The 24,835-nt window shown below is 42.2% G+C and overlaps 1 protein-coding gene across 2 annotated transcripts in view; it reads left to right on the plus strand.

Moving 5' to 3' along the window:
- LOC140719013 (guanylate-binding protein 1-like) overlaps positions 1 to 24,835 on the plus strand; it is a 637,966-nt gene that overhangs the window by 19,999 nt on the left and 593,132 nt on the right. Inside the window, exons 6-10 of one of the 2 annotated variants that reach the window (XM_073033332.1) lie at positions 531 to 776; positions 2,306 to 2,586; positions 3,057 to 3,269; positions 4,540 to 4,642; positions 8,069 to 10,245. In XM_073033332.1, the coding sequence (XP_072889433.1) occupies positions 531 to 776; positions 2,306 to 2,586; positions 3,057 to 3,269; positions 4,540 to 4,642; positions 8,069 to 8,439 (1,214 nt within the window). In that variant the 3' untranslated portion in view covers positions 8,440 to 10,245. Of the gene's footprint in view, positions 1 to 530; positions 777 to 2,305; positions 2,587 to 3,056; positions 3,270 to 4,539; positions 4,643 to 8,068; positions 10,246 to 24,835 lie in introns of those variants that run through there. The other variant, XM_073033331.1, reaches the window with a different exon arrangement.

Below are 24,835 nucleotides of genomic sequence, written 5' to 3' on the forward strand. Positions count from 1 at the left end.
GGTGGTGGATAAAGGGGCAACCACTTATCTGATGATCTGTGCACACATTCTCCAGAGTTTCCCGGCCCCATCACATCTCTCATTCCTCACTTTCTCTGCATTCCCCTGCCTGTCGACATTCACATTACCTCACAATTACCTGCAATAACCGGATGCCAGCACACACCATCCTCTGGTTTGATGGTATAAATGCACCATTCTCACCCAGCTGACACCTCCTTCCCATCAGAGTTTCATCTGATTGGCTGGGTGACAGTCTCCCACACACACCCACCTCTCAATCAATATGACTCTCAACTACCCTTTCAATGTCACATCCTTCCCCTCCATGACCCAATAACAATGCACTTAATGCCCCTCCCACGCATCCTGTCCCTCACCACCGCACCTTGCAAACTGCCTCCCCTCTGTTTTCTTCCTGTCCTTCCCTATTCCTGCCCACAGCCCTGTGGGTAACAGTCACCATGTTGGGAATGTCAGAACAGACTCAGTAAGGATGATTCCTGCCTGATTTCTGGTCTTTTTTACAGGTGAGATCAGTGAGCAGGACAAGAAATATAATGAAATCCGCAGGTGTATCCTTGAATATTTTCCTTCATATCGCTGCTTTGCATTTCCAATTCCTGCACTCTCTCAGAAACTCAAGAAGCTCCAGGAACTGGAGGACAAGGATCTGGATGAGGGTTTTGTTACGGAGCGGCAGAACCTCATCGATTACATTCACACCCACAAGAAAGTCAAGAGAGTTGTTGGGGGTCAGCTGGTCACGGGCAGAAGTGAGTAACTGGGCAAAACCTCACCACCTCTCTTCAGTATAACACACTAACCTGGCATGAGAAAATCTGCAGATGCTGGAAATCTAAAGCAACACAGACAAAATGCTGGAGAAGCTCAGCACGCCAAGTCGCATCTATGGAAAAGAGTAAACAGTCGATGTTCTGTGCCAAGCTCCTTGATCAGGACTGGAAAAGGGAGGGGAGATATCAGAATAAGAATATGGACGAGGGGGAAGGAGGAAGAAGTACAAGTTGGGAGGTGATAGGTGAAACTGAGAGAGGGAGAGGTGGTAAAGTAAGGAGATGGGAAGTGGATTGGTGAAAGAGATAAAGGGCTGGAGAAGGGTGAATCTGATAGGAAAGGACTGCAGAACATGGAAGAAAAGGAAGGGGTTCGAGGACCAGATGGAGGTGATGGGCAGGTGAGAAGGTGTGAGAGGGAGGCAAGAATGGGGAATGATGAAGGAAATGTGGAGGGGGGGAATTACCAGAGGTTGAGAAATAGATGTTCATGCAATCATGTCGAGCATTTTCATTCTGTCCGCCACAAAAAGCAGGATATCCTAGTGGCCACCCATTTCAATTCTACTTCCCATTCCATTCCAACATGTCAGTCCATGACCTCTTTTTTCCACGATGACACCAGCTTATATTCTGTCTGGGGAGTCTCCAACCTGATGGCATGAACGTCGATTTTTCAAACTTCTTACCTGCCCATCACATCCCTCTGTTTCTCCTTCCCTTCCCTTTCTTCCATGATCTTCTATCAACTCCCATCAGATTTCCCCCACTCCAACCCATTGTCTCTTTCACAAATCAACTTCTCATCTCTTCACTTCACCCCCTCCTCCGCTCCCAGTTTCACCTATCACCTGCCCCCTTGAACTTCTTCCCCCACCTTCGCATCCTGATTTCTCTCCTTCCTTTGCAGTCCTGGTAAAGGGTCTTCACCTAAAACACTCACCTCGAATGGGAATTTACCATTGGAGTACATGGCATGTAGACAGTGGAATTGAATGGGAAGAGATTTGGATGCCATTGGAAATGTGTACAAGGGAAGTGAATGGGAAGGGGCTGAGATCCCATTTCAAGTGTGGACAATGGAATTGAATGGGAGGGGGTTGGGATCCCATTGGGAGTGAGTGGAGTGCTGTGGGAGACCAGTGTGTGTGCAGAAGGTAGGAGTGAATGGAAAGAGATGGAGTTCACTACAAGTGAATGGGGAGGTGTAGGGTTCCATTGTGAATACAAACTGTGGGATTGAATGGGAAAGGGGTGGGGTGCCATTGGGAATATCGACTGTGGGTTTGAATGTGAAGGGTTGTGGACCCATTGGGAGTGTAGACTGTTGGATTTAATGGGAAAGGGGTCGGGTTCCATTGGGAGTATGAATGATGGAAGGGAATTGGAAGAGGTGGGATCCCATTGGAAGTGAATGAGAATGTGTTGGGTACGTTGGTAGATGGAGAGTGGGGATTGAGGGCGTGATCAGATCTCCAGGCACTGACCTCCAGAAACATCCCACACAGGATTTGCTGAATTGGCCAAGGCGTATGTGGGGATGTTGGCAGATGGAGTCCTACCATGTGTGGAGAGCAGTGTCGCCAAATTAGCGGAGGTGGAAAATCAAGCAGCAGTAGATGAAGCCCTGAAATTCTATAATGATGGAATGAAAAAATTCTCAGAACCTGGCTGTCTTACTATGAGCAAACTCATAGAGAATCACAATGCGAGGAGCATAGAGGCATTCATTATCTTCCACAAAAGATGTATGAACACCAACAGTGGCAAATACATCCAAAAGCTGGAGGTGAGCTTCTCCTGTTCAGTGATTACCAACTGTCTCATCTCCGAACACCAGTCCCTGGAACCAACATTTAACAACATAGATTGAGAGACAGAGTGCATATGTATTATCATGAAAGTGAATGACTGAGAGACACTAGATAGTGTACGTCACTCCCTGAATGAGAGAAGCAGAGAGACACCAGTTTGTATACAGATGACCCGGTCAGTGTACGGATCTCCCACTGAGAGAGAGTGACTCAGATACAGTTAGTGTACAGATTTCTCATGGAGAGAGATGGACTGAAAGACAGTGATCCGTGTATGGATCTCTCCCTGAGAGAGAGCAACTCAGAAATAAAGTTAGTGTACAGATCTCTCCCTGAGACTCAGTGACTCACAGATATAGATGGTATGCAGATATACCACTGAGAGAGAGGTCAATGTACAATACTATGTTTCCCAGTTCACTATGCATCTTTCCTTCACTCCCAGGAGACAATGAGCTCTACTTACGAGTCTCTCAAAGCCAAGGTCAAGAAAAAGTCACAAGAGGAATGTGACAGACATCTAAAAGAAGTAATGTCATCAATAACAGAAAACTTGACATCTGGACATTACCTGAGACCTGGTGGTTTCCAGGAGCTGACCAAGGATCTTGATAAGGCCATCAAGGAGTATGAAGAAAGGACTAAGAATGAGATGGAGGTGTGTTCAATATTTTACAGCAAGACATTTACTTTCTAATTCTCATAGCTTTTCCTTCCTCTGCCTTACATGAATTCAGAAAATTCACCCTCTGCCTCCTTCCATTCGCCCAACAAAAGTGTATTTGATTTCCACTCTCTGTAACATCTGGAATGGGATTAACTGGGTGGATTGAGTCTGTGATTGAGGAAAGAGGGTTGTGGATTGTGGGAGGCTTTTCAGTGGGTGGGGTATGTGCCCATGGGATGTGGGAGGGGATTCCGTGGGTCGGGAGAGCTTGTGATGGGGAGATGTTTGTGGGATGTGAAAGGGGATGCAGTGGTTGGAGAGTCAGTAATGGGGCAGAGTATCCATGGGCTGTGGGAATTAGCTTTTAAAGCTAGATTTTAAGAGCCTTCCAATCTCTCCCTTAAAAATCCTTACTCACTGCTTCCACTCTGCTTCAATGGACAGAGTTCCAAAAACCAATCATGCAATGGGAGAAAAATGCTTGTTTAATAACACCGTTGATCAAGCTACCTGTTTATCTAACTCAGCTTTGCAGCTCATGACCTTCCCCTATACACTAACTATCCAGTCTGTGACTCCTAGTTCTGGGTTTTCCCAAATAAAGTATCTAGTCCCAGCCTGTCCTACCTTCTCTGATAAAGTAATCTATTCTTCCAGGTATCAGTCCAGGAACCCATCTCTGAACTGCTTCCAGTGTGTGAGTGTTAAAAGAGACCTATACAGACCATATTCCAGATTGTAAACTCATTAAAACCTGATATAACTGAAGTTTTTCCCTTCAACTTCTGTTGCACACTCTATTGCTCCCACTTACTTGCACAGGAACATTTTACAAATCTTGGTGTAGGACACCCAGATCACTCTACATCGCAGAACTTCACAAACTCTCCCATTTGGTTCAAATGCTTTTATTTACCTTTATGACATAATGGGTATTTTGCATTATCCCACATTGTGCTCGATTTGCTGATCCTTGTCCATTCACAGAACCAATTTTCTACTCTTTGTGTCATTTTTACAATTTTTCCTTGTGTCATTTAAAAAAGACATTCTGCCTTCATTCAAAGCCACAATATAAATTGTACATAGTCTCCAGTTGTGGTTTTACCTATTTCCTGTTGATTGGTAAGAGGAGTTTTCTGATTGAGTATCAATCCCTAGCACTAGATGTTTGATGGTGAGAGCCTGTCTCTGGTCTTCTGTGGACTGGTGTAATGGGAGAGAGTTCGAAGTGAACAATTGTATCTTCTGTTCTCTGTAGGGGTGGGCTGTCCTCACCCACTTCCTGGCAGAGGAAAAACGTCGTCGAGATCTGGTACAGAATATGGACAGCAGGCTGACGGAGGAACAAAAACGTGACTCTGGTGAGAAAATAAACAAAATGCTCGAAATACTTAGGTCAGGGTGCATCTGTAGATTTAAAATTAACTGTTCAAGTCTGAAAACTACAGATGCAAGACTCTCTTGCTGGGTACCTCACCTTCAGAAGGATTAGAAACAGTGACATCAGGAAGGGGTATGCTGATGTTCTTCGACATGTTCCTGTTAAGAAGAATTTGGTGTTGGTTCTCCCAAAAAAAACATAAACATAAGGCCAGAGTGGGATGCCCAAGAAGAGGAGGTAGATTTGAGGTAGAAGTAGTGGTCATCAGTTGGTAGTCCTTATCAAAGAGATACACGTGCAGAGACAACCGCAGGGCTTTGTATATGAGGTAATTGGAACTCTAACATAAGTACCAACTCATTAATTCACTGTTCATGTATTTTTGAAATGTATAGACTATGTGTCTTTGCCCTGTACTGTACTGCTGCCACACAAAAATATATTCACATCATATGTTGGTGATAATAAACCTCATTCTGAATTCTGAACTCATTGAGGTGTCAGCACATGGAGGATAAGGGAAGGTCCTGGATGAGGACAGAAATCTCCGATTCAGAGAGAGAAAGGTCAGGCAGGGTATTGAAGACAGGGCAGGAGGTGGAGTTGGGGTCAGGGGTGGGTTGAGGGTTGGAGAGATTATAGAAATGGTGGGATAAAAAGAGAAGGTCTCAGAGTGGTGAAGGGGCTGGAGATACTGGGTGTATGGGAGACCATGAGTGAGAGGGGAAAGATGGTATAAGATGAGGAGGCAGTAGGGCACAGTGGTGGCATGAAATAATAACATTACAGTGGCAGAGGCAAAAACAAAAAATATCTAATGCATGATAGAATAGATTGGCAAGTGTGATGGGAACTTTCAGATTGTGTGGACCAATCAAATTGGTCCAGGCAATCTTGGGGAGGAGTTCATAGCTTTCTAAAACAATGTGTTACTGAACCTACAAGGGAATGTATCTTTTTGTCATCCTGGGCAATGAAAGAGGGTAACGATCTTCTTGTGGGCGATCGGAGTATTATTGAATTTCTCATTCAAATGTAGGATGCAATAATTTGATCCAAACCCCAGTGTATTATGCTGACACAAGGGAGAATACAATAGGATGAGAAAGGAGTTGGATAGTGTCAATTAGAACACAGGATATATGGTGGGATAATGGCTGCAGGTGTGGGATTTACCCCGATTGTGGCTGTGGGTGATGGGAATGGAAAACAACCATGGGACACCGATCTCTCTCATGGGAAGAGTAATAGTGCTCCAGTGGTTGGGGGACCACCAGTATTGTTGCTAGGACAGTGAACTGGGTAACAAGGATGGTGCAGACCATAAAAGTTGTGTTTTATGTTCAGACTCCAGGGTAGGCCAAGAGCTGTCCATTTCTTAATGAGGAACATTTTCCATGGACTTGTTTACTAGGGTTCAGAGACTGTGCAAAGGGTTGTGATAAGGTGACTTGCTCATCTCTACTTCAAGAAATGGTTCTGGATGGACTTCCAGAGCCAGGAACAATGAGGCCATCCTTGAGTCTGATACCTGATGTGGAGAGGGTCCCTCCCCTGTGTCTACCAAAAAGCTTAGATTCCCCTGAGATATCTGAGGATTTCTCCACCACTGATACTGGGGTTAGGAAATGGAAAAAGCTGGCGGGTCTGGCAGACTTGCTGCCCAGAAAGGAATGCACATGTCAGCTATAAGTGGCTACTGCCTGGATGGGTCAGGTATTAGTGGTCGTTTCGGGTGTTAGTGTCCATTGACAGTGAGAAGGTAGACTGCAGTATGTCCTGTAAGATGATTCCTCTCATCCGAGTCCCTGAAAAAAGACGCCACTGGCTACTGACTTCAAGGTTGGAAATGGCACAGTTCATGGTGTCTGCAGTACCATTCTCCAATACAACTGGTGCTGTGCTCAGACCACCAACTGTTGTGGGCAGAGCTCACTCTATCACACATTGGGTAGGGTCCATGTACCAGTACTTTAACAACTAGCACTTTGATAGTTGGAGCACAGCCCATTTCCAAAATTTGTTCTGACTGTTATGAGAGATGATGAGGGGAGCAGAGGAGTTTCTCATCCCTTAGGGTCATGGGCAAAGGTTAGGTTTATCTCTTTTGTTGGAGTATTTCTGGGGGCCAATACAGGAGTGGAGGAGATTGAAGAGGACAGAGATGAGAGTTTAAATATGTTGTTTTTGATTGCATGCATATTTGTGAAGAATAATCTGAGAAATACCTAAAAATGATTTTTTGGAAACGAAACTGGTTGAGCAGTGATGTCCTTCTTTGAAGAACGGGACTTCCCTCTCTCCATTATTGATGATGACATCACCCACATCTCTTCCATTTCCGGAATATACTTACTTGCCCCATTTTCCTGCAACCTTAACAGTGCTAGAGTTCTTTTGTCTTTACACACCACCTTGTGAGACTCTGCATACAACACATCATCCTCTCTAACATCTGCCGTCTCCAAAGGGATTCTACACTAAATGTATCTTTACTGCCCCTCTCTCTGCTTTCTGCAGAGATTGCTCTGTCCATGATTCCTTTATTCATTTATCTCCCCCTCCCCAAAATATCTCCCTCCTGGCACTTAATCCTGCAAGCAGGCTAAATGCTACACCTGCCCATACACTGCCTCCATCATCTAAGCCCTAAACAGTCCTCCCAGGTGAAACACCACTGCACCTGTGAATCTGCTGGAGTCTATCATGTCTGGTGCTCCCCACCTGGCCTCTATATTGGTGAGAGCCTTTGTAAATTGGGTGACTGCTTTGTCGAGCGCCTCTGCACTGTCCTCCACAAGCGGGAATTCCCAGTGGCCAAACATTTTAATTCCCTTTCTGACATATCGATTGCTGGCCTCCACTTGTGCCAAGAAGATGCCATGCTCAGGGTAGTAGGGCACCACTTTATATTCCATTTGGAAAGCCTCCAGCCTGATGGCATGAATATTGATTTTTTTCCTTCTGGTAAACCAGTTTCCCACCACTATTCCCCACTCTGACCTTTTACTTCTTTTCAACTGCCTATTACTACTCTGAGTTCCCTCCTCCTCCCCTTTCTCAGATAGTTCACTCTCCTCTTCTATCAGATTGTTTCCTCTCCAGCCCTTGACCTTTCCCACCCATCTGGATTCACCTGACACCTTCCAGCTAGTATCTTTCCCCTCACCTTTTTATTCTGACATCTTCCTCCTTCCCTCTCAGTCCTGAAACCAGGAAGCAGCTGAAACGTTGACTATCATTTCCATAGATGCTGCCTGACCTGCTGAGTTCCTCCAGCAGTGTTTCTTAGATTGAACAGTGAGTGAAGTTCCCTCTCAATGTCCTGTCACAGACACGTAGGGAAGTGATCCCTTCACCACCCTCTGCACAGACTAACCAATACATCCTTTGCCCTTTTTGTCAGCTTTGGAACAGGAGCTCAAGAGGATGAAACAGGAGATGAAGATGATGGAGCAGAGGAGGAAGGCATTTGAGGAATGCAGGAATAAGGAAATCATGGAGCAGATCAGGAAAAGGTTTGAGGAGGGTAAAAAGTGCAGTGTGGAAGAGCTGAAGGAAGCCATGGAGCATATGAGGAGTGAGATGGAGAAATATGCAGTTGAAGGTAGGATGGAGGATGCACAAAGGGCTCAGCAGAGGTACGACTACCTGAAGAAAAAATATGAAGGGGCAACAAAATGGAGTTTTATGCAATTCATTAGGGAGAATGCTGAGACTTTTGCTGCACTGGCATCTATAGCGGTACAAATTATTGTATCCATAGCAAGAAAGTAGTCAACAAAGATGTGAATGAGATCATCATTTCTGTATGACCCAGTGTAATATGTCCCACTCACTAATTCCCCTCACACAGCCCACAGACACCCTCCCCAAACACCGACTTTCTCCACTCACCAAATCCCCTCCCATAACCCACCGGCACTCTCTCCCATCACCTGCATTTTGCCAGCCACTGAATCCTCTCCTCCAGCCTACAGCGCTCTCCCCAACCCATTCAATTCCCTCCCACAGTCCATGGAGAGTTTCCCCAACACTTGCCCCTATCACCCACTGAATCCCCTATTTTGAATTCCACCCAGTGCATGAGAAACACAATAATTTTGCCTGATAACTTTTCTTGATTAATCATGATTAGTTCAAACACATCAAAGCTTTAGCATGTAGTTTCAAACAATTCTGGTTACTTTTTAGTCTCACAACCTCTACTTGTGTTCATACATTACCTGCTCCAGGTGAACACATCCAGATTTCAATGCAGTGAATTCTTCTCTGAGACAGGGTTGTGGACATTTCTTCAGCAGTTGTTGGACTCCAGAGCTGCCAACACTAAATATCTCCTCATGCACATTTTATACATACCTGCATAAAGGTTCCAGACTCCACCTAGTAATTGGTAGCTAATTATAAAGCTGCATGTCCAGTTCTTATCCATGTTTTTTTCAGTCCTCTCATAATCCTGTCCACACTGTACCACAATTACCTGAACTATCAGTTCTTTAATTATAAGCGGGTCAATCCTTGGACAATTAATCAAACTCTCCCCAGCGCAGAATGTCAGCATCGACATCCTAATTATCAGCTGGTTTAGCGTTCTGGGTCAGTGGTCAGCTCTATTCAATACTGACCCTGTGTTGATAATGTGGCCTTCCTCCACTCTGCTCTGTGTTCTGTGGATCTCTCTCTCACCGGCAGAGTTTCCTCCCAGAGCCTGATGGGGAACTTGTCATCTCCTTCTGGCTGCTACATTCCCACCATCAATCCACAATCAGTGTGATTACTGGATCACACTAATTATCCAGGTAATAAATCTGACCACCATCAATGAACAATTGGAAACTGAAATGTGGGAACAGATGTACAGAGATATGTGAGACTGCAGGTGCTGGAATCTGGAACAGCAAGCAGGAAGATGGAAGAATCTTCAGGATCAGCATTTGTTGGTGGGGGTGGGGGAGAAGGAATTATCGATGCTGGGTTAAGATCATGTACTGGAACTGATAGTGTCTCAACTCAAAATGTCAACGATTCCTTTCCTACCTCAGATACTGTTTGATCCACTGAGTTCCTCCAGCAGGATATTGCTTTATACAAGTTGAGTGAATAGTTTTAGTTAATAGATTTGTTAAGTAACATAGATGCTGCATTTAACCACAATATAACTTTATTAACAAATCAGTAATCTTTTCAATTAGCCAAATCAATGTAACTGCAATAATAAGAATCAGGATATATATGTGTGGATGAACATAAATATTGGACCCTCATCCCACCACATGGACGTCTGGATTGAAATACTAGCAATTTGTGTATGCTGGTAAATCTGTGAAACTTTCATAAAGGTCTGGTATGAAGCAGAAAGTTGTTTTCTATTGCCTTTAGAACATTCTGGGGAGGAGAAGAATATGATGGCCATATCTTTGTAGATTATTGATTCAAAGTTTAAGTTATTATTGAAGTATGTATGCAGTATGCAACTGTGAGATTCTTTTTCTCCAGATAGCCATGAAACAAAGAAATACATGGAAGTTAGTTCAGGAAGAAACAGCAAACCAATTCTCCCCCCCCCCCCACATAAAGAAAAGCAGCAGCACAAATCATCAACTCCCCAGAGCCCTGTCCCCCACATGGAATGCTACAAAACAGCGGCCCCAAATCCATGCCCTCACATAAAAACAAACAAAAACACAATGAGAACATTGTCCCAAACTTCCCTCCCCCACAAAAATGTAACAAGACATCAACCCCAAATCTCCCTCACCCTGACCCCAAAACACAAAATATAAAAACCCTAAGGCTGAAAATTTTATAAGCCTTAGTGCATATCCATACTTGCAGAAACCTTGGGAACATCCTCCAACATCATCAAAAGAGAGTCACAAAGGGCTTTAATTGGCGAACTGGGGAAGCTTTAATCAGTGAAATCAAGTTGAACAATGGATCGCAGTTTGTTTGCCTTGAGGGTTGTGCTTGCTGCTTTCCAGAATCTTCTCTGAGACAGCCAAGCGCTGGATTACTCCATCGATCTCCAAAATGTAATCACAGATTCTAACAGTTCCAGAAACACACTCAGAATGAAAAATAGATGTAAAAGAAGTGAAATAAATAGGTCCATGGTCTATCCAGAAGATGTTGACCGAGGGAGTGTTGTACGTAGGCGTCATCTTGACCAGAATCATCATCGCATTAGGAATCAGTGACATTTATGAAGATAGTCTCACATTAATAAATATCAAATAAATTATTGTGGCCAAAGTCGGTTGAGAGATCAAATGTGAAACAAAATATCAGCCTTTCAACTTTCAAAATTGAGGTGGGAAGGTGGAGCCACTATTTGCCCTTACCTCCATAAGCAACTCTGTTATGATCACTACAGTTCAAATTGTGAAGTTCTCAAATGCATGTAACTGGATTTTGAATTTTAAACCAGAAAAGTGCAGGAACTGTGAGGTGGATTAGAGAGGGACAAATACTCTATTTATTACAGGAATTAACACGAGACATTATAACCTTTGATTATAATTCGTATATTTGTACTGCGTATGTTAATCAAAATGGCTTCTTTGTTAAAAGTAAAATATTCTTTGTTATGCTAACTGGGGAGAGTGCTTTTCTTGCAGAGTACTCTCGAAGCTTGTTTGTGTTAAAGTTGCTGATAATTAGGATTGTATTCATTCGTTAACCAATTGGGTTGGATGTTATTTTCTCTTGCGGGTCTGGGAACTGGGATTGCGCAGTCTTTTCGGGAGTCAGGAACAAGACGGCGAGAAAGGAGGATAAGTGTGGCACTGTTGGTCAATCACTGAGGGTGGTGCCAGGTGCGCGGGGTCATGGAGGTCGGAGGAGAGCGAAGAGGGGTCAGGCGATTTGATGGCTGAGCTCCAACGATGTGCACTAAATTGACTGAACTCTGATAGGCTTTGGCGCCTTTTCTTTATTTTCTTTTCCTTCATATATACTGTATCATTATTAATCACTTAGTTGTAGTAAGATTTATATAGTGTATTCTGCAAATGTACCTGGTGTGCTTTTGATATCGTGTGTGCAAGTTTGGGATGGTGTGTATTCCACAGCATCCATGTATACGGGAGACGCGGTTTGGCGGGTGAACAAATTTTCCCCTAGGCATACACCAGCTGATCGCATTGAGCATTACGTATTGGTAATTATCTCCCTCATATTTATTATACTGATTGCTATTATATTAAATTCAGATAAGTGGCTCCATTGAAGGCACAATAATCAGGGAACCAAACTTGGGTGACCTTGTGGAGTTGACAGGTTGGGATATCTGCTGAATGGGTTTGTTTGGTGAGAGGAATAATCAGTTCGGTGGGCCTCCAAGCAGGAACCAAAGCTTGTTCAGCCTGCTGTTAATTATCATACAGTTGCCCTACATACAGTACCCACAGGTGCTACAGAGCAAATGGAACATCAATACTTGTCTCAGTATTTGGTTCATCATGTGTGGCATGTTCTTGTACAATACTCAGGCCAGCATCATTATTGTATCCTTGGCCTGAGCATCAACACCTGTATTATCAATGGAACAAGTTGGAACACACTAAACTAAACAGGACACATAATCACATGTCAATTAGTTAAATATGGAGAACTAACAATGGAATGACCATAAGCTGTAGGTATGGACTCAAAGCGGCATCATTTTCAACGAGGCTGAATCTCTGACTCAGAGCTAGAGAAGGTAATTTATGTTCAAATTTTTCTGGAAGTGAGTTAGAACGCATGTCACTACAATGTTTACTAATGTTGAAGAGATATCAGTCAGGAAGGAAAATAATTGCTCAGGACCACTAGGATTGAGATGTAAATTTCAGCTTAGTTGACCCTTTCTAATCCATGTAGCTATCCAAACGCATTTTACACATTATTGTAACTGCATCAACCACTTCCTCTCCGAGCTTCTTCCATGTCCATGTAGTATGCACTGTCCTTTGTGTAAAATAAGTTTCTATTAAATCTTTCTCTTCTCATGTAAAACTCTATGTTCTAGCTCTTTATTCCTATTCTCTGCGGTAAAAGACTGAGTGCATCATGATTCACATGATTTTATGCATTTCTATAAGGAAACAGTCCCAACCTATCCAGCAGCTCCCTATTAATTATTCCTAAAGACCTGTGTTACATTCTGTGGAATGCGGCCAGTGAGTGAGTGGGCTAGTGAAGGAGTGGAGATTTGAGGCTTTGACTCGAGTGATTCTGGAAGTTTTGGTAGTTGGACTGTGCAATCAAGTCAATCAAGATTTGAATAGCTCAGCAGAAAGCCGTTGATTAGACAATCAAGATTTGAATAGCTCTGACTCAGCAGAAAGCAGCTGATTGGGCAATCGAGGTCAGGTGACCAAGCAGTTTGAAAAGTTCAAACAAATAAATACAGAGTTACCTCAAGCGGAGCGGCCTGTGGAAAGCGGCCAGTGAAGGAGTGGAGATTTGAGGCTTTGACTCGAGACGCTTCGAAGAAAAGAGGCGGAGGACGAGCTTCACTCCAAGTGAGGTAAGGCCGGGTAAGTTCCTTTCAAAGGAGAAAGTTTCAAAAGTTGAGGCAAGTATTGGGTAGGTCATGGCAGCTGAGATCGGCCCCATGGTTTGTTCATGTGGGAAGTCAGGGATACTTCCAGTGTCCCTGACGACTATGTGTGCAGGAAGTGTGTCCAACTGCAGCTTCTGGCAGACAGCATTGAGCGTCTGGAGCTGCGATTGCATTCATATTGGAGCATCCGCGATGCTGAGAAAGTCGTGAACAGCACGTTCAGTGCGTTGGACACACCGCAGGTAAAGGCTACACAGGCAGAAAGGGAAGGGGTGACCAGTAGACAGCGTAGCAGTAGGCAGGTAGTGCAGGAGTCCCCTGAGGTCATCTCCCTCCTAAACAGATATACTGTTGGGGGAGATGTCTCATCAGGGGAAGGCAGCAGCAGCCGAGTTCATTGCACCATGGGTGGCTCTGCGGCACAGGAGGGAAGGAAAAGGAGTGGGAGAGCTATAGTGATAGGGGATTCGATTGTAAGGGGAATAGATAGGCGTTTCTGCGGCCGCAAACGAGACTCCAGGATGGTCTATTGCCTCCCTGGTGCAAGGGTCAAGGATGTCTCTGAGCGGCTGCAGGACATTCTGGAATGGGAGGGTGAACAGCCAGTGGTCGTTGTGCACTTAGGTACCAATGATATAGGTAAAAAACTGGATGGGGTCCTACAAGGTGAATTTAGGGAGCTAAGAGATAAACTAAAAAGTAGGACCACAAAGGTAATAATCTCTGGATTACTACCAGTGCCACGTGCTAGTCGGAGTAGAAATAGGAGGATATTTCAGATGAATATGTGGCTTGAAAAATGGTGCAAGGAGGAGGGATTCAAATTTCTGGGGCATTGGAACTAGTTCTGGGGGAGGTGGGACAGGTATAAACAGGACAGTCTGCACCCGGGCTGGACTGGAACCAATGTCCTAGGGGGAGCGTTTGCTACTGCTGTTCAGGAGGCTTTAAACTAATGTGGCAGGAGGATGGGAACAAGTGCAGAGAGACAGAGGGGTGTGAAATGAGGGTAGAAGCAAAAAGTAGTAAGGTGAAAAGTAAAAGTGGCAGACAGGCAAATCCAGGGCAAAAAGCAAAAAGAGCCACTTTTCAACATAATTGTATAAGGGCTAAGAGTGTCGTAAAAACAAGCCTGAAGGCTTTGTGTGTCAATGCGAGGAGCATTCGTAACAAGGTGGATGAATTGAATATGCAGATAGTTATTAATGAATATGATATAGTTGGGATCACAGAGACATGGCTCCAGGGTGACCAAGGATGGGAGCTCAACATCCAGGGATATTCAATATTCAGGAGGGATAGACAAGAAAGAAAAGGAGGTGGGGTAGTCTTGCTGGTTAGAGAGGAGATTAACGCAATAGAAAGGAAGGACATTAGCCTGGGGGATGTGGAATCAATATGGGTAGAGCTGCATAACACTAAGGGGCCGAAAACGCTGGTGGGAGTTGTGTACAGGCCACCTAACAGTAGTAGTAAGGTTGGGGATGGCATTAAACAGGAAATTAGAAATGCGTGCAATAAAGGAACAGTAGTTATAATGGGTGACTTCAATCTACATATAGATTGGGTGAACCAAATTGGTAAGGGTGCTGAGGAAGAGGATTTCTTGGAATGTATGTGGGATGGTTTTCTGAATCAACATGTCGAGGAACCAACTAGCGAGCAGGCCATTCTAGATTGGGTATTGAGCAATGAGGAAGGGTTAGTTAGCAATCTTGTTGTGCGAGGCCCCTTGGGTAAGAGTGAGCATAATATGGTGGAATTCTTCATTAAGATGGAGAGTGACATAGTTAATTCAGAAACAAAGGTTCTGAACTTAAAGAAGGGTAACTTTGAAGCTATAAGACGTGAATTAGCTAAGATAGACTGGCAAATGATACTTAAAGGGTTGACGGTGGATATGCAATGGCAAGCATTTAAAGATCGCATGGATGAACTACAACAATTGTTCATCCCAGTTTGGCAAAAGAATAAACCAGGGAAGGTAGTGCACACGTGGCTGACAAGGGAAATTAGGGATAGTATCAAGTCCAAAGAAGAAACATATAAATTAGCAAAAAAAAAGCGGCACAGCTGAGGACGGGGAGAAATTCAGAGACCAGCAGAGGAGGACAAAGGGCTTAATTAGGAAAGGGAAAAAAAAGATTACGAGAGAAAGCTGGCAGGGAACATAAAAACTGACTGTAAATGCTTTTATAGATATGTGAAAAGAAAAAGATTGGTCAAGACAAATGTAGGTCCCTTACAGTCTGAAACAGGTGAATTGATCATAGGGAACAAAGACATGGCAGACCAATTGAATAACTACTTTGGTTCTGTCTTCACTAAGGAGGACATAAATAATCTTCCGGAAATAGTAAGGGACCGTGGGTCTAGTGAGATGGAGGAACTGAGGGAAATACATGTTAGTAGGGAAGTGGTGTTAGGTAAATTGAAGGGATTAAAGGCAGATAAATCCCCAGGGCCAGATGGTCTGCATCCCAGAGTGCTTAAGGAAGTAGCCCAAGAAATAGTGGATGCATTAGTGATAATTTCTCAAAACTCCTTAGATTCTGGATTAGTTCCTGAGGATTGGAGGGTGGCTAATGTAACCCCACTTTTTAAAAAAGGAGGGAGAGAGAAACCAGGGAATTATAGACTGGTTCGTCTGACATTGGTGGTGGGGAAAATGCTAGAGTCGGTTATCAAAGATGTGACAACAGCACATTTGGAAAGAGGTGAAATCATTGGACAAAGTCAGCATGGATTTGTGAAAGGAAAATCATGTCTGATGAATCTTATAGAATTTTTTGAAGATGTAACTAGTGTGGATAGGGGAGAGCCAGTGGATATGGTATATTTAGATTTAGACCTTTTCAGAATGGCAGGCAGTGACTAGTGGGGTACCGCAAGGCTCAGTGCTGGGAGCCCAGTTGTTTACAATATATATTAATGATTTAGACGAGGGAATTAAATGCAGCATCTCCAAGTTTGCAGATGACACGAATCTGGGCAGTGGTGTTAGCTGTGAGGAGGATGCTAAGAGGATGCAGGGTGACTTGGATAGGTCAGGTAAGTGGGCAAATTCATGGCAGATACAATTTAATGTGGATAAATGTGAGGTTATCCACTTTGGCTGCATGAACAGGAAAACAGATTATTTATTATCTGAATGGTGGCCGATTAGGAAAAGGGGAGATGCAACGAGACCTGGGTGTCGTTGTACACCAGTCATTGAAGGTGGGCATGCAGGTACAGCAGGTGGTGAAAAAGGCAAATGGGATGTTGGCATTCATAGCAAAAAGATTTGAGTACCGGAGCAGGGAGGTTCTACTGCAGTTGTACAAGGCCTTGGTGAGACCGCACCTAGAATATTGTGTGCAGTTTTGGTCCCCTAATCTGAGGAAAGACATTCTTGCCATAGAGGGAGTACAGAGAATGTTCACCAGATTGATTCCTGGGATTGCAGGACTTTCATATGAAGAAAGACTGGATCAACTAGGCTTACACTCACTGGAATTTAGAAGATTGAGGGGGGATCTTATTGAAACGTATAAAATTCTAAAGGGATTGGACAGGCTAGATGCAGGAAGATTGTTTCTGATGTTGGGGAAGTCCAGAACGAGGGGTCACAGTTTGAGGATAAAGGGGAAGACTTTTAGGACCGAGATGAGGAAAAACTTCTTCACACAGAGAGTGGTGAATCTGTGGAATTTTCTGCCACAGGAAACAGTTGAGGCCGGTTCATTGGCTATATTTAAGAGGAAGTTGGATATGGCCCTTGTGGCTAAAGGGATCAGGGGTATGGAGAGAAAGCGGATACAGGGTTCTGAGTTGGATGATCAGCCATGATCATACTGAATGGCGGTTCTGACTCGAAGGGCCGAATGGCCTACTCCTGCACCTATTTTCTATGTTTCTATATTACCCGTGGGTATCTTGTACCTGTCACGTGACCGTGATGCAATTGAGGTTATTCTGGAGATGAGTTAATGGTCCTGTGATGGGGGAGTGACGTCATTTTCCTGTCAGTGAGAGGTCATGTGATAGTTTCTTTAACAGGGTATAAAAGGAGAACCCCACTCTGTGACATGGGTACTCCGTGGTTGAATTCGGTAGTGACTCCATGATGCTGTGTATTCCAATGTTATGATGCAGTTTCATTTAAAAGTGGAGTTTTATTTACTGCCTTAAGTCTCAAAGGTTATTGGTGGCAGTTTTGCTGCAATACTGCCAGTAAAGTCAGTGGAGAGTGAAGATTCATCAGAGTTCAGAAATCCCGAAGGGTCGGAAAAGTTAATGTCAACGGTTAAACAGATTCGACCTTTGTTTAATCTTCGCATGAGGAATTAGTAACGAGTATCCATGATAACTTCTGCTTTGGCAAAAGAGCAGTGAGTTGGATACAAAGTTTCATCAAAGAAAGGTCAGTTCCTTTAAGCTGTTTTATTTCCTTCGATCGAACATCCTCCGGGGAATAACATACTTCGGCTGGGATCAGCAGTAACTCCGCGAAAGAGGATTTAAATCATTTCAAGAAGTCTCTCCTTTAATGGACTGCGTAAGCATTTGGACTTTCACATTACTACTTCTAAGAACTGTTTTTGCATTCTCGCTGTTCGAGCTGCTGTATCACAGCTGATTTCCAGTTAAGTTAGTCGTTTGTTTACTTTTGGGTTTTTTATATAGTGTTTAATAAATGTTTTATTTGTTATAAACACCCTGTCTCAATCATATATTTATTGTTGCTGATTTGTAACATTTGGGGGCTCGTGCAATCTGAATCCATTTTTGAGTTTAAATGCTTGTTTGATATTTAATCGGTGTTTTGGAAAAGGGGAATACTCGATTATTTTGTTTCATTGGCTTGTGAGTGGTATTTGGCAACAATGAGTATTGAAGAATTCCTGGCTTTGCCAGATGCATTGTTATTAGCAAAGGCGAAAAAAAAATGATGTATTGGAGATTGCTAGCAGGTTGGAACTTAAAAGGTATTTCAAAAGATGCAACAAAGCCTGTAATTCAGAGAAAGATCGTGGAACACTATATAGATCTGGGTGTGTTTGATGCATCGGTTTTAAATCGGTTTCCTGTGAGCAAAGCAGCGATTCAGTTACAGTCGGAACAATTAGCGTTGGAAAAGTTAAAAATAGAAGCTGAATTAAAACAGAAGGAATTGCAAGCTGAATTGGAATTACGTCGATTAGAAGCTGAAAATAAAAAGAAACATTTGGAAGCTAACTTGGAATTACGTCAGTTGGAAGCTGAGGATAAACAGAAGGAGTTTGAACTTAAGATAGCAGAATTAAAGTCTGAGGGTCAGTCTTCTGGTTCTAGAAAAAACATTTGTTGTTAGTCAGAAAATTAAATTCGTCCCTCCATTTAGTGAAACAAAGTAGAAAAATATTTTCAACATTTTGAAACGATTGCTGTAATTTCAGAATGGCCGAAAGAGAAATGGTCAGTGTTGTTACAGAGTGTAATTAAAGGCAAAGCACAACAGGTTTATACAGCTTTAACTGCTGAGCAAACGCTTGATTATGATATTGTGCAAATGCACATATTGAAGGCTTATGAGTTGCTCCCAGAAGCTTATAGAGAATGATTCAGAAATTTGAAGAAATCTGTGGAAAAAACTTACGTGGAATTTGCCTATGATAAAGCTATGTGTTTTGAAAGACGGGTTTCCTCTAAAAATGTAAATGGGGACTATAATAAATTAATAGAGCTGATTTTAATGGAAGAATTTAAAAGAAACATTCCTGTTGAAGTAAGGACATAAATGAGAGAGGCACTGATACATTGCATGACTCTGCTAAATTAGCTGATGAGTATGCTTTAATCCATAAGAATAAATTTCGTCAGGACAGAATATTTAAAAGGAAAAATAACACAGTTAATGAAGGTAAATCAGAGGTTAGTGAGAAAGGTAAGGAGGAAGGAAAACCTGTGAAGGAAAGACAATTTGGTCCCATTTGTAATTATTGTAAGAAACCTGGTCATGGTTTGGACTTTCACATTACTACTTCTAGGAAATGTTTTCACATTATCACTTTAAGAAATGTTTTCACATTCTCTCTGTTCGAGCTGCCATATCACAGCTGATTTCCGGTTAAGTTAGTCGTTTGTTTACTTTTGGGTTTTTAATATAGTGTTTAATAAATGTTTTATTTGTTATAAACAACCGGTCTCAATCATTTGTAACACCTGGCACATCCTTGTCAATCTTCTCTGCATCACTTTCCAGTTTGACATCTTTCCTCTCACAGAGTGACTAAAATTGAACCCAATACTTCAAGTCCAACATCTCATACATCTACAAAATAGAATCTGAACTTACTCCTAATCTCTGTGCACAGTTCCATAACTGATTAAGGCCAGCATGCCAAAAGCACTGTCTACCTGTACCTCCATTTCAGCAAACCGTGTACCTCTTCTACAACACTCCCTAGGGCTCTAACATAAACTTAATATGTCTGGCTTTGATTTCACTTCGTTACGTGGCCACAGGTTTTGTTTACTGTGGACTATCACTTTAAGAGGCAGGTTGAGGAGGGACTGTGATATCAGTATGACAAACTGTGGCAGATTGCTGAGATTTTCAGTGTTGTAAGGAGAGAGAGAGAGAGAGGAGGCTGTGGGAACTTCTGCTTGTTACTGCTATGGTTTGGAACTCTCCTATGCCTGAAAGATTGGGTGATCTTGGCACACAGTCCACAATGGATGTGTGACTGCCACTTTGTGTAATCCATATGTGTGGACTTGTTGGAGTATCCTGTGGTATCACTTCTGTTAGCCCCTACCGGGAAACGGGGTGTTTTGTGGTAACCCCTTGAAGACAATATTGCTGTGACTGTCACCTGGTGATATTTCAAAGTGGATTCTGGAATGAGTCGACAGATAACATCTTCAGCGACTGTTATTTCATTTACCCAGCGTAGAATCTGTGGAATCCTTTGTAATTGCTTTGCTCTACATTTTGAAAATCTCTCCCCTTACTCATTTACTCAGGGGATTACTGGACCATTTTCTACTTTGCCATCTTAAGACTTTAAGATCTGTTTGTAAACTTGACTGTTTGAGAACCACACACACACATTTGTACACGTAACACTGTTAACTTATTTTTATTTCGCTTAATTTTCTACATTTTGAGTAGATACTAATAAAGTTAGTGTTTTTAATATCGAAAACCAGACTCCATTAGTGATCAATTACTGCTGGTACTTAACAAAATTGGGGGCTCGTCCGGGATAAGAACAATTTGGAGCTTATTGATTGATTGATTATCGATCTGATTGGTTCCTTTCTTTCTGATTGATTTGTTTGTGGAAACAAGTAGCAATGGATATTGATGCATTTCAGGCATCACCATACCCTGAGGCATTAGGGAAGGCTAAAAAGGATGACTTGGTGGCTGTTGCTAAAAAAGCTGGGATTCGTTTTGATAAAATCATTTATGAAAAACGTAAAGATTCAGAGGAAAATAGCTGAGTACTATATTTCTTTGGGGAAGTTTTATGACGAGGTGTTAAGGCTGTTTCCTGAAAGTAAACCCAGTGATCTTGAGCTCCAGTACAAGTTAGAAAAACTAAAGATGGAGGTTGAGGAAAGGCGAAGACTGTAACAGTTCGAGTTTGAGGTACGGTGAAAACAGCTCGAGGCTGAGGAAGCAGAAAAACAGAGACAGTTTGAGCTAGAGAAGATAGAGAAACTACAACAAAGGGGTCTAGCTGTTGACTCTGGTGTTAAGTTTGTTGCCAGTCGGGAAGTTAAATTGTTTCCTCCATTTGATGAGGCTTAGGTTGATAAGTACTTTCAGCATTTTGAGAAAGTTACTCAGAGACTACAGTGGCCAAGAAACTGTTGACCTCTCCTGTTACAAAGTGTAATTAAAGGTAATGTTCTGCAGGCTTATTCGGCCCTATCAGTTGAAGCAACGGCTGTGCTTAAAGCCTATGAGTTGGTTCCAGAAGCCTATAGGCAAAAGTTTAGAAATTTGAAGAAATCTGTGAACCGGACTCATGTGGAATTTGCTTGTGAGAAGTCTGTGTGTTTTGAACGATGGTGCACACCTAAAAATGTGGATGATAATTTTGACAGACTGAAAGTTTATTCTAATTGAAAAATTTAAAAGGTGCATTCATAATGATATAAAGGCATATTTAGATGAAAAGGATGCCGCCACTTTGCAAAAGTCTGCTAAACCAGCAGATGAGCTTGCCTTAACCCACAAGTTTAAGTTTACCCCGAGTAAGACCTTCCAAAAGAGTAGCATGGATAGTCAGTGTAAACCAAAAATCAAATGTAGGACTAGTGACTAAAGTAAGGATGAAGGGAAGCAATTAAAGGAGAAACATTTTGGTCCTATTTGTCACTATTGTAGGAAACCTGGTAATATTATGGCTAACTGTTTCCTCTTAAAGAAGAGGAAGGAAAATCAGGCAGTCCCAGATGCCTGTATTTAATGCTGTGAAACACTCATAAACTCATAAGATTCTGATGAAGCTCTATTAGGAACTGACATGTCTGACTGAGTTAGGAAAGAATTCGATCCATTTATGTCAGAGGGGTTTGTTGCAGTAAAGGAAAGGTCAACTCTGGTACCAGTGAAAATTCTTTGAGATACTGGGGCTTCTCAGTCAGTTATATTAGACAGTTTTCTGAAGTTCAGTGATGAGACTGCCACTGGTGAGCTAAATCTTACTCGGGGTATTGGGAGTGACGTTGTTTCTGTACCTCTGCACAAGGTAATTTTAAAATCAGAGTTAATTTCAGCACCGGTTAAAATAGGAATACAGCCCAGTTTACCGGTGTCAGGTGTTTCTTTGTTATGAGGGATTGACGTAGCAGGTGGCAGGGTTGTTTCTGCAGTGCAGCTGATGACTAAGCCAATCACTAGTGACCTAAAGACAGATTCTAATATGTATCCATCCTGCGCAGTAACTCGAGCTATAGCCAAGAAACCTGCCAATGCAGATGGTTCTGTGGAGTACAGTTCTGCTACCCATGATGGCCCAAGCCAGAATTTAGGTTTTGATAATTTGTCAGGGACTTTCCTCCCTTCACTGTTTGAGCAGGATCCTTGTAGTAGGTCTGATTCTAAAGATTTGTCTTTGTCCAGAAAGGAGTTTATAGCAGAACGAACTAAAGACCCTGAGATTGCAGCTTTGAGAGAAAAGGCTGTCCCAGGTGATGAGATTGAGAAAGTTCCAGTAGGGTATTATATTAAGAATGGAGTGTTAATGAGGAAGTGGAGACCACATGATATTCATGCAAGTAAGGAATGGGCAATTGTTCAGCAGGTTGTACTTCCTAAAGTCTATAGGAATGAGATTTTAACTTTGGCCCATAGTAAGCCCTTAGATGGCCATCTTGGTGTGAATAAAACTGTGAACAAGATTTTGAAACAATTCTTCTGGCCTGGTTTGAGGAAAGATGTTCTGACATTTTACAGAACTTGTCAGGTTGTGGGTAAACCTAATCAGGTCATCCCAGTGGCCCTACTGCAGCCTATTCCTGCATCAGATAAACCCTTTTCTAAAGTTATTGTGGATTGTGTTGGCTCATTGCCAAAGACTAAAGCTGGCCATTAGTATTTGATAACCATCATGTGTACCACGTGTAGATTTCCGTAAGCCATACCTCCCAGGAATATAAAGGCTCTCATAAAGTTCTTCACTTCATTTGGGTTGCCTAAAGAAATCCAGTCTGATCAAGGAAATAATTTTATGTCAGGGTTATTCCAGCACGTAGTTTATGAACTGTGAGCCAAACAAATTACATCATCTGTGTACCATCCAAAATCATAAGGGGACTTAGAAATATTCTATTCTACCCTCAACCCCATGATTATGACATTCTGTACTGAAAATGAGAAGGATTAGAATGAGGGGGTTCACTTGTTTTTATTTGCAGTAAGCGAGTCAGTGCAAGAGTCCCTTGGCTTTAGCCCTTTTGATCTTGTGTTTGGACACCAGGTCCGAGGACCATTGGCATTATAGAATGAACAGTGGGTTAATGAAGACCTGCATATTAATCTGCTAGACTATGTTTTGAAATTCAAGGACAGATTGAAAAGAGCTTGTGATTTAGCAAGGGAAAATTTAAAATCAGCCCAGGAAGGAATGGAAATTTGGTATGATAAACAGCTAGAATGAAGGCATTCCAGGTGGGAGGTAAGGTTCTTGTATTATTTCCCACGTAAACGAACCCTTTGCAAGCTAGGTTCCATGGTCCTTATGAGGTTGTGTCTAAAGTTAATGACATGGATTATGTAGTCAAAATACCAGACAGACAAAAATCAACACAACTCTGTCATATAAACATGTTAAAACCATATTTTGAAAAGCAAATAGCAGCTGTGTCTGTTGGTTTCAATAACAAGGAGTCTCACCTCTCTGGGAATGTCTTAGCTGATTCATCTGAAGCTTATATTAAAACAAACATTGTTTCAGTTAGACTAACAAATTCGACTGATCTGGAAAACAATGATAAAAATTGGTTAATTTACAGCCACAGCAGAGGCAAAAAAATGAAGGAGTTAATCCAAAAATTTAAAGATTTATTTCCTGATGTTCTAAAGAGAACCACAGTTGCCTCACATGGCGTAGATGTCAGGAATGCTAAATCAATAAAACAACATACATATCACATGAACATAGAAAAATGTAAACTTTCTGAACAAGAAATTGAGTATATGTTAGAATATAGTATTATTAGGCATTCTACTTCAGACTGGAGCTTACCTTGTGTTATGGTACCTAAACCAGATGGTAGTATCAGGTTTTGTACTGACTACAGGAAGGTGAATGCTATAACAAGACTGATGCGTATCTCATCCCCAGGGTGGATGATTGAGCAGACAAGGTTGGAACGGCTAACTTTCTAACAAAGATTGATTTGTTGAAAGGGTATTGGTGAGTTCCATGAATGGATAGAGTTCGAGAAATTTCTGTATTTGTAACACCTTCTGGGAAGTATGAATACAATGTTCTGCCATTTGGGATGAATATTCCAGGAATATTCCAGAGAATGATAAATTCTGTAATTCAAGGGTTAAAACACACAGATCCCTACATTGATGATTTAGTCACAGGGAATGACACCCGGGAAACCCATGTCTCTGCAGTGGAAAAGCTGTTTGACAGTCTTTCAAAGGCCAAAGTTAACTTAGTTAACTGAGCTAAAAGTGAATTTGGCCATGACACTGTGACCTATCTTGGTTATGTTGTAGGACGGGGCTCAGGCCACCTGACTTTGCAAAGCCATTTTTCATAGCTGTGGATGCCAGTGATGAAGCTGCAGGAGCAGTGTTACTACAAAAGGGTGATTATGATGATGTTGAGCATACTGTGGCTTATTTTTCAAAGAAATTTAATGAGCATCAAATAAATTATTCCACTATAAAGAAGGAATTATTATCACTTATTTTGGCTTTGTAACATTTCGGTGTTTATGTTTGCCCAGCTCAGAAACCACTTGTAGTTTATTCGGATCATAATCATGTGTTCGTAAAGAAACAGTGTTCTTGAGTAAAGTGGAAAGCAAAAATAGAAGGTTGTTAAATTGGAGTCTGATTTTGCAGGAGGATGATCTTGTGATAACTCTCATTAAAGGCAAGGATAATATAATTGCTGACTC

The sequence above is a fragment of the Hemitrygon akajei genome, chromosome 31 (assembly GCF_048418815.1).
Source record: "Hemitrygon akajei chromosome 31, sHemAka1.3, whole genome shotgun sequence".
In the NCBI taxonomy this organism is placed as follows: domain Eukaryota; kingdom Metazoa; phylum Chordata; class Chondrichthyes; order Myliobatiformes; family Dasyatidae; genus Hemitrygon; species Hemitrygon akajei.